Genomic DNA, 10,882 nt, shown 5'->3' with positions numbered 1-10,882 from the left:
CAGGCCTCAATCCAGGGGCTCATGTGGCACTTTCCAGACTCACATTCACTAAGGCAGCCCAGGGGGAGAGGCCAAAGGAAGGCATTGGAGGCCAGTGGGGTCGGAACAGGGTGGGTGGACCTGGGCGATGGCAGAGCAGTGGGCTAAGGCTGTCTATTCACTAATACTTTTCTGGAACTGATTTCGTATAAGGACACTCAAGGGTTTTCCGTCGACCTCCATAGCCTCGAACCCTGGGACTTAGGGGGCCCGGGCCGTTAAGGATCGGAACCTTGTTCTTCCGGAACCACGAGCGGAAGTTCCTTTCGTTGCCGCCCCGAGGCGACTTTCCGGGGACACTTCCGGTGAGGGGGAACATGGCGGCGGCCGTGCAAGACTCACGTGTAAGTGCGGGGAAGAAACTGAAACGGGCCCTGAAGAAGAAGAAGAAAATGAGAAGGCTGGCCCGCGCCGCGGTGTCGGAGCTGGGAGGTGAAGCGGAAGATGTTTCCGGGAGCGAAGGTAACCTACGGAGGCTGAGCTTGCGAGGCCGAGGCCTGTGCGGCAGCCGTCGGCCTGTAATCCCCGCCGGGCGTGGGGAGAAGAAGGCTTGGGAGGTGGAAGCGAGCGGCGAAAGGTCTAAAGAGTGGAAAAAAACCCACAAAAATGCCTGCTATCCTTCACCAGTCCTGCTCACCAGGTGAATGATAGCGCTGGGGAGTCAGGAGGGTGGAGAAAATGGGATAAATAAGAATAATATTGGATAATATCCTCTCAGGGACCTTTGATAATGAGGGGAAAGGAGATATTTTGATTGTGTTGGCCGTTGGCTTCTCTTTAGTGACCTGTATTCCTAGCACCTGGTTTTTCTTTTTTTTTTTTTTTTTAGTTTACAAGGACCTCTGCTCCTTGTTAACAGTTGGTAGCCACAAAAAGGGAAGAGTGGTTCTTTTTCCTGATTATATTAACTATTTGCTTAAGATGATCTAGTGGCTTCCCATCTCAGAATATAAGTCCCAACTCCCTGGTCTGCATAAGGATTTGATATTCTTGGTTTGACGCGGAGTGCTCCTGTGCTGAGGTTTTCTATTCTTGCAGGCTTCACTGTCCCACATCCTAGGATGTCTATCTGGCACACTTGTCAGTTTCTCAACCAGTCTCAAAGAGAATTGTCCCTTACCTTTCTAATGTATGTTTCTAATGTATCCTAACTCCTCTCCTGGCCTCTTTTCCTTTTTTTTTTTTTTTTTTTTACTTTTTAACCCCACTATTCCTTACTCTTAACCCCTTCTAAAACTATTGGGCAAGTATTTTATGTCTCTCCAAACTGGAATATCAGTTCCATAGAAATACAAAGTACCATGTTCCCCATGTCTCTTGCAGACTGGATTTTTCACTGGTATTTAAGCAAAAGAATGAATGAAGAGGGGCCGGGAGTTTGGCCTAGTGGTAGAGTGCTTGCCTAGCATGCACGAAGACCCGGGTTCAATTCCTCGGCACCACATACATAGAAAAAAGCTGGAAGTGGTGCTGAGGCTCAAGTGGTAGAGCTCTAGCCTTGAGAAAGTCCAAGGACAGTGCTCAGCCCTGAGCTCAAGCCCAGGACTGGCCCACCCCCCCAAAAAAAAGAATGAATGAAGAAAAAACTGCTCTATGCAATTGCAGACCCCAGGTAGTGTTCTCTTCCCTTACTAAAGGAAAGATGAAAAATGATTCATTGAGCAGGAATTAGATTCTCTTTTTGATAAAGAAGGTCCTGGGGCTTGACCTCAGGGCCTGGGAGCCTTTTTGCTCAAGGCTAGTACTTTATCACTTGGATCACAGCTCTACATTTGGCTTTTTGTTGGTTAGTTGGAGTTAAAAATCTTCATGGGCTGACTTCAAACCATCATTCTCAGATCTCAGCCTTCTGAGTAGGTTGGATTATAGATGTGAGCCACTGGTGCCTAGCTTTCTGGTAATTTTTTTAGCTTTCTGGTCAATTTTGTCCAGAATAGAAACAAAGTATCAATACTGCTTACAAATTTGGATGGAAAATGGATTTGTCTGTTCCAGTTCTCTATAATTCAAAGTTCTTTTCTGTTAATGGATTATTACAATTACTGATTAGGTTCCAAGATTCTCTTAGGTCATTTACATCATGAGTTAAGGAAGTTTCTGTAAAATGTGGAAACCTAATTATTCATTTCAGTTCTGTGAAGAGTTAAATTTTGTTATGTTACAGCAACTCTAATTATTGATATGTAAGACTGTTATTGCCACGAAAGTCCGTAAGTGCTTAACTGTTTATGAATGTATGGACTTTCACTATTTACTGTAATGCTCCATAAAAGTCCTAACTAACACAGAATTGATGCTTTCAGGAGAAATACAATGTTAGCTTCCATGAGGTCTTGGTCAGGATCTTTTTTTGTTTTCATTCATCATACCTTCATCATTTAAATGTATTCTATTTATTAGAATGCATTGTAGTAACATTAAATTCTCATGCCCAACAGCAATATAACTTGTGTTTGAGTAAAACTTATCTAACAAAGGAGAAAGTTGTGTTTTTATTTTTTGTTTAGGCACACTAGACAGTACTTTATGATCTTTACTATGTAGTACCCTTTCAGGCATTTTATATAATGATATTACTAATAGTAGGCACAAAACTTAAAAATGTGTCTTGGGATAGAATCAGGAGGGCACCTATTGACAGTATGAAAGATGAAATGAAAAGACAAGGTGACCTTAGCTGCATATCTGAACACAGGGAAAATGAGAAGGCTTCACAACTCCACTAGCCTGTCTGTATTTCCAAATAAACATTGCCATGTGAGTAATTTTGCAAATACAGATCGGTTCTCAGAGCTCCTGGTTCCTTGAACTCTGTGTGCTATCTCCCATATCCTGTACCTGCTTATGCTGTGCTAGTAACATGCTCTCTCATCAGTGTCTCTTAAGGATCCCTTCTTTTGGTTTCACTGTAGTTGTTTTCATCCAGCTCCTCCATCTGGAAGAGGGCCTGGTGGTGGATCTAGGGATAATTAGATCCTGGTATTCCAGCTGGTTTCAGGAATAGAGGATCCTTACTGGAGATCCAAGAGGAGGTTGTCCAGGCAAAGAAAGTGCTTGTATCTACAGAGGAACTCACTAGGAAGCAGGGGGGGATTGGGGAGAGAATCCTGGGGCTGTAAAGAAGCTGTAGATGTGCCATCAGAATGAGAATCCTCTTCATGCTGCGTTTGTGACTTTTTCTGCTTCAAAATAAAGTTTATTATCTTCTGAAAAATTCTACTTTGCATCCCTCCTTGGGGTTTTATGCTCAGCCATTCAGTGTATCATGGCTACTTCAGGTGTTCTCTCTTTTTTTTCTTTTTTTTTAAATTTTTGTGGGTCCTGGGACTTGACCTCTGCCTGGACACTGTTCCTGAGCTCTTTAGCTCAAAGCTACTGCCCTACCCTTGAGCCAAGCCCCACTTCCCATTTTTTAGAGGTTTATTGGAGACAAGAGTCTCAGGTCCTTTTGTGTCCAGGCTGGCTTTGAACCTTGATTCTCAGATCTCAGCCTCCTGAGTAGCTAGGAGTACAGGTGTGAGTTACCCTGCCTGGCTGCATTTTCTTTTTCTAACTTGGCTTTCCAAGGCTATCTGCAAATTGTATACTAAAAAAAAAAAGACTTTCTTTCAGTGGTGTCTCCTTCACTATCATCTTCATGCACAAATTCATCCCCTCACTGCCTCCATCCGATCTGTCAGTGCCGCTTTCTCTAGTGCTTTTTTTCATCATGATTATTTTGATCATGTCCATATTAATATAAACTTAAATGATGGTAAAATGACTCCCATTGAATTTTTGGCAAATTGTAATACTTTTGAGTAGGATTTGAACTTTGATCATGAAAGAATCATGAAACAGGGATAATGTAGAGGGTGAAATGTAGTAGATGAGTGTCAGGTAGTATAAATGAATGATCCCTTACCAGTGTTCCCTGTGAACTGCCTAGATTTAGTACATGATTAATTTAAGGTTGGAGTTGTAGTGTCTACTTGGTTCTTAATTTTGTTTTTGAAATACAGACAAAAACTCCACAATCAGTAAGTTTCCTCAAGTGAAAAATAAACACAATGGCTGATACTATCTGGAGAAGAGGGTAGACTCAACCTGTAAGTTACCCTTGAACTATTTATGTTTATTGACTTGGTATATTGAAGGAGATTTAGACAGAACAATAACTCCATTCTTAAGGTGATATAGGCTGGGGAAGAAGCTTCTGTGCTCAGTAAATGAACCCAGATAAAAAAAAGCCTTTGTGGCGATTATCTAATGCCTTGATCCTGTTGACCCCATCCCATAGATACTACCCAGGTAATTATAAAATGGTAGGCATGGTAATTGCAGGGTTTTCTGGACCAAAAAAAAAAAAGCCTGAATTGTTCTGCTCACCTGCGAGGAAAGTGGTCATCTACTCTAGCCAGGACTTGATAACAATCCAATTTAGAAGGTCCTAGGAGAAAGCCCTTCATTTTTTTGACAAAATGCAAAGCCATATTTAAGGTTTAATAACCTAGCAGGTAAATGTGCTTTTCATCAGCCCATTGCTTATAGCCTCTTTAAGTAACTTAAAATAGCAAACGGACAGGCCTAAGGAAGGAAGTATATCATAGCCATACTTGAATGGGTTAGCAATTTACAGGACAGACTTTACAAGCAGATGGATTCCTGGCACTCTGCTTTTGCCTATCCTGATAGTTCTCATAATTACATCTGACAGCATTGTCCCATGGTGACACTTGCCTTTTATTTTTGGTTATTATGGAAAACTGGAATGTCTTCATCTTTTTTCCTCAAAGTGTAGTGTTTTTTTTTTAAATTAAAGCATCAAGTTGTAATATTCTAAATTTAGTAGAAATTGGCAGGCAAGTCTATGCAGCCTGAGTAAAACATGATTTACATCAGCCTGGGGAGTAGTACTTTTGCCGAGCTTAGGAAAACGAGGGGGCTTGTGCATGCTTAAGTTAAAATCAGCATGAAGACAAGGGATGGACTCTGCTGTTTCACTGAGACTCAAATAGAAATCCCTTCTCTTTATTCAAGTTTCACTCAACTCTCTGTTAAAGTAGTTAATTTCTACTGCGTTAGTTCAGTACACATTATTAGTCTAAGTTGAATCTTTGATTCCATGCCTTGAAGTGTCCCAGACATCCACCAGCTCTATCATTCTGCCCCATTAGCTTTATGATTTGGGGCATGTTTTTAACTGTTCTGAGCTTCAGTCATCCTATGTAAATAGAACAGTGATAATGCATAAAAGTGCTTTATTAGCTAGCTCTAAAATCACCTAATTTTGTTATTTTATGTACATGGCAGTCACCTGGACTGAAATCATGGTCTGAGGCATAATTAGGCCATTTTAATGAATTTCTTTTCCATTTTTGGCATTCTTTTTTTTTTTTTTGCCAGTCCTGGGCTTGAGCTCAGGGCCTGAGCGCTGTCCTTGGACTTTCTCAAGGCTAGAGCTCTACCACTTGAGCCTCAGCACCACTTCTGGCTTTTTTTTTTTTGTATGTATGTGGTACCAAGGAATTGAACCCAGGTCTTCATGCATGCTAGGCAAGCACTTTAACCACTAGGCCAAACTCCCGGCCCTTTTTTTTTTTGGCCTTCTTTAAGCACTTACATTCCCTGCATTGATGAATCTCCTTATCTTTTTTTTTACCTTTACCTTTCCTCTGAATATTATCATTTATTCAGTAAGCCCTAAGTAAATGTGCCATGTACTATTTATATGTATCACCCAAACAGCTGAGTGAGGTAGATACAGCTTTTATCCCCACTCCAGTCATAAAGAAGCAGAGAGACACAGAGGGGTTGGGTAACTTGGTCTTAGAGTGGAAACAAGACAATGCCACATCTGACTCTGCTATGACTGGTCACAGAAAGTTTCTTGTTCAACTTAATTACATTGTGTATATTTCAGATATTGGCAGTTTCCTTTCTCCTTTTCTACCACAGCCATGTAAAAATTCAGTGTGTTATGTCTGCATGTGCATGTATTTGTGCTGTGTAATCCACAGTTTAATAGTGTTTACCATGGCTAGGCATTAAGAACTTTATTAGCTCGTTTCATGATCATGAAAACTTGATGAGGCAGGTAGTTTATAATTTTTTGCAGAAATGAACACCAGAAATTACCTAACTTGAAAAACATCACTTAGCTTAGTTAGTGCTTGGAGTTGAGATTGAGCCCAGAGGACTTTTGAGCTGGTCTTAGTCAACTTTATGTGAGGGATTACACTTCATATATGGTGAAGTTCAAAGGTGTGAAGTAAGTTAAATGTTAGGCAGCTGAAAGCTCCAAAGTGGTATTTTAAGAGGAAAACCATCTAATGAAACTTCAAAGGATATAAACCTAAAAGTAGGTAATAGAAGGAGAACAACTAAACAAAAAAAATGATCAGTTGAACCTTTCCTTGGAAGAACACACCTATAATGTAGAACATTTAAACTCTTCGTTTTAATTTTTGAGTTAATATTTAATTTGTTGGACCATAAATCAGATTTTTTTTTTGCCTGTCCTGGGTTTTGAGCTCAAAGCCTGAGCACTGTCCTGGGACTTTGTCAAGGCTAGAGCTCTACCACTTGAGCCTCAGCACCATTTCTGGCTTTTTTTTCTATGTATGTGGTACTGAGGAATCGAACTTGGGCCTTTGTGTATGCTAGGCAAGCATTCTACCACTAGGCCAAACTCCTGGCCCCATAAGTCAGATTTTTATGAGATTGCCAGCCTGCTGTTTTATTCTCACATCTTACCATCCAGTCCTCAAATCTTCCTATTTCAGCTGTTCTCAACTTTTTGCCATTTTACAAGAATGTCATCATCTTTAAGATTCTCCGTGCCTTTGGACATGCTGATTTTTCCTGCCCAGAAGTAGAGCAGCAGTTTTCATACAGATCTCTGACTCAGATCTAGGATGTTTCTGGTTAGGCTCAGTGACCTAGTGCTCTGCACAGTGTGCTTGGAGTACAGAATCTTAATTCCTTGCCTTGCTCCCTTTCCATCTTTCATAACTTGCTCTTGCTTTGCTTTTTGGTGTAGGGTACTAGGCTTTAATTCGGGGCTTTAATTCCTGAGCTTTTTTTGTGGGGAGGGGGGCCATGGTGCTTGAACTCAGGGCCTGGGCACTGTCGCTGGGCTCTTCAGCTGAACTCTACTGCCCTACCCCTGGGCCTAGGTGCTGTCCCTGAGCTCTTCAGCTCAAGGCCCTTGAACCACAGCCCCACTTCCCGTTTTCTAGTGATTAATTGGAGATAAGAGTCTCTCTGCTTTGACTCTTTGGCTTTGTATTGTATTGCCGAGCTGGCTTTGAACCTTGATCCTCAGATCTCAACCTCCTGAGTAGCTAGGATTATGGGAGTGAGCCATGGCACCCCCGCACCCACTGCACCCCGCATCCCCCCCCCCTCACCCACTGCACCGGCTTCCCTGAGCTGTTTTGCTCAAGACAATGGCTCTGCCACTTGAGCCACAGCTCTACTTCCTGTTTTTTGGTGATACTTGGAGCCAGGAGTCTCATGGACTCCTAATCCCTACACCAAGAAAAAAGAAAGAAAGAAAGAGAAGATGGATAGAAGGAAGGGAGGCAGAGAGGGAAGGAAGGGAAGGGGGAAGGGAAAGGAGGGAAGAAAAAAAAAACTATGCTTCTAGGATACTATATACTACCACTTTGTAAATCAAAGAGAACAGGCTGGCCTTGAACTGCAGTGCTCAGATCTCAGGTTCCTGAGTAGTGAGGATTATAGGTACAAGCTGCTGGCACCCAGCAGTCGTATACCCAGCCGTATAAAATATCATCTGCATATATAACAAATGCCAGATTAGAAACTTCTTTAAAAATAAAAACTATGGCTGCTGCAAATTCTTTGGGACTTTCTTTTTTATTGGTAAGGTGAGTGCACAGCCTATAACGTAATGTTACAGATGTTTCAGACTTCTTATGTTTTCATCAGATGCATATTATAATACAAATTGAGTAAAGCTCACTAAAGAAAAATAGGTAAGGTTTCAGAGGTGACTTGAAGTAGTTTACGTAAGGATAATGTGTTTTGGCTGACAACCGTATAGTTGAAATTTGCTGCTATGATTTGTGTGTAAATACACCTGGATGAAACACTAGATGTCACTATTGTAGTTTTGATATTTTATCACAAACTGGTAAAGACTTAGTTTAATTCATTCACATAAACTTTTGAGTCATTGGGCTCCTTTATATTTTGATACCCGCTTATTAGATAAAGTAGTGTTTCTGGGAGTCATTTGTTATTAACCTCTGTGTAGTACTGCTGACTTTAAGCACTGGACTTAATGTATTTATTACTGGCATTTTAGGGTAGAAGTTTCAGCTCAGGGATTCCCAACAGACTTGGCTGTTTGTCACAGTATACCAGTTAAAGAGTGAACAGTAGGGAAGGGCAGAGAAAGGAGATTTGGTTAACTTGGCTCCTTGGCAAAACAGATAAGGAAGTGCCATGACCCTAAATCTTCTTTATTGTCTTGACAAGAACTTTAGATTTCAGTAGAGGAAGGAAGGAAGGAAGTAGCCAAGTTATTTCAGACGTGAAGAAAGGCTGGCTACTAAGCCACAGCTGCTCAGAAGTTGGTTTCCAGGCTGAGCTACCAACTACACTGCTGTTTCTGCTAGTCTGCTGACCCCAGCTATCCCTCTCTCTCTCTCTCTTTTTTTTTTTTTTTTGCACTGTCCTTGGACTTTCTCAAGCTCTACTACTTGAGCCTCAGCACCATTTCTGCCTTTTTTCTATGTATGTGGTACCAAGGAATCAAACCCGGGTTTTCCTGCATGCTAAACAAGCGCTCTGCCACTAGGCCAAACTCCCCGCCCTACTTGACTCTTAAATGATGAGCCAGTGTCAGGCTTGTAGTCTTCAGTTGTTGTCATTGATGCAGTTCATCAGTACACATACAAATTTGTATTTTCAAGGAAGAAGTGGAGTCTTTTGCTATCTTATGCACATCATTAGTAAATTATTTTTTCCCAAAGAAGTAAAAAATGACCAACATTTATAGTGCTTTGCTCAAACTCTTCAAAATGAAGCTAGAGTTTATTATTTTTTTCATTTTTATTTTCACCCTTCTGGGCCTTGAAATCAGGGCCTGGGCACTGTCCTTGGGCTTTCTTAAGGCTAGAGCTCTACTACTTGAGCCACAGTACCACTTCTGGCCTTTTCTGTGTCTGTGGTATGGAGGAATGGAACCTGGGTCCTCGTGCATGCTAGGCAAGCACTCTACCACTAGGCCAAACTCCCGGCACTGAAGGTGGATTTTAGTTTCTTTTTCTACATAAATTCAGAATTTTAAACATGTAGGCCAGATTCCTTAGAGAAGGTAGTGTACTGTTTTTCTAATATAGTAAATATTTTGTGTGGTTTTTGTTCATTCGTCTCATTAAGTAGGTTAATGTCACAGTTCTGTGTACTTGTCTGCATCCTGCTGAGTTCCATGGTGGTGGCATTCTCACCAACCTGACTGCAGTTGTGTTTGTATCTGCTGCTGAGTCCTGGGTCTTGAAGCCATCAGAGACCTCTCTGTCAGTGTGGACAGGTTAGTGTGGGGCTGATGGCAGCGTGACATTGCTCCCCATAGTTATTGCAGAAAAGTACCTCCTTATAGGAAGAGAGGCAGGGTAAACATCAAGAGGGGAACCAGAGGTCTGGTCAAGAGGCAACTGAAGTTTGTTTTTGCTCTTAGGTTCCAAGGGAAGCTGTGGATGGGAAGTGGATCAGTTGTCTGAAGAAGAAGCAGTAGAAGCTGACAGTGAGGATAATGCGGAGCCCTGTGACAAAGAAATGGACAATGCTACAGAATGCAGTAATGAGACTAACATGGGCTGGGCGGATGCCATGGCTAAAATCCTTAACAAGAAAACTCCTAAAAGCAAGCCTACCATTCTCATCAAAAACAAAGAACTAGAGAAGGAGAAAGAAAAGTTAAAGCAAGAAAGACTAGAGAAAAGAAAACAGGTGTGTCCTTTTCTGCTATCATTTGTTTTCTTGTTGTAGTTCTTATCTGTCCCTTCTTGTTCCTACTGTGTTTCACTGACATTTCAATTTTAACCCTGCTTTTTATGTGGGGTTGGGAGTGGGTGATGGCTAACCAAGGTTACATTCAGAACCAGTCTGAATGACTCCATTGAGCTTGCTTACCTTGTAGTCATCTAAGCAGAGCAATAGAAATGTAAACTCTGAGGAAATTTAACTTTCTCAAATCAACTAATTATACTTGGAGCAAGGACTTTGAGCTCTCAATATATTATTTTAGTTGTCCATGTGTTGGCATCACTAGCATTGGAATTATGAGAAGTACCTTAGTTAATTTTAACTGAAAACCCTTTTTTAAATAATGTAAATATATGACTCAAATCAGGTTGGTTACAGTCCTAAAAAATAGCATTTTGCTGTCGGATAAACTCATCCTTTCGTTAAATCTGTTGTCCTGTCATTAAGTCATCATTAAGATTAAAATTCCTTAATGGAAACCCAAAACGGGGGAGAAATATGTTTTCTGTTTTGTGATGTAAAAATAAACTAAGATTTTAAATCCCTTGACGGAATATCTCCCTTAAAATATTTGATTACTAGGAAAAGAGTGATTTTTCTCAAGGAAGAAAAGTAACTATATAATTGTACTTATTGATAAAGTGCAAATAGCAATGAAGGCAAAAAAATTTGAGTGTACATATCTTTCTTTTCATTTACTTGTGCTAATCTTGTTTCAGAACAAATGTTTTTACTGTTTGTGTTTGTTTTTTGATAGTCTTGGGGCTTGAACTCAGGGCTTGGGCAATGTCCTTGAGTTTTCTCAAGGCTAATGCTCTACCACTTGAGCCATAGCACCACTTCTAGC

The 10,882-nt window shown here is 41.0% G+C and overlaps 1 protein-coding gene across 1 annotated transcript in view; it reads left to right on the top strand.

Moving 5' to 3' along the window:
• Positions 1 to 341: 341 nt before the first annotated feature.
• Rrp15 (ribosomal RNA processing 15 homolog) overlaps positions 342 to 10,882 on the top strand; it is a 32,013-nt gene continuing 21,472 nt past the window's right edge. Inside the window, exons 1-2 of the mRNA XM_090341182.1 lie at positions 342 to 501; positions 9,728 to 9,999. Coding sequence (XP_090197308.1) covers positions 357 to 501; positions 9,728 to 9,999 — 417 coding nt within the window. The 5' untranslated portion in view covers positions 342 to 356. The remainder of the gene's footprint in view (positions 502 to 9,727; positions 10,000 to 10,882) is intronic.

This window comes from Megascapheus bottae, chromosome 10 (genome assembly GCF_031878675.1).
Source record: "Megascapheus bottae isolate mThoBot1 chromosome 10, mThoBot2.hap1, whole genome shotgun sequence".
Lineage (NCBI taxonomy): Eukaryota > Metazoa > Chordata > Mammalia > Rodentia > Geomyidae > Megascapheus > Megascapheus bottae.
Note: the sequence above shows the minus strand (reverse complement) of the source record. Positions and strands in the feature narration are given on the sequence as shown.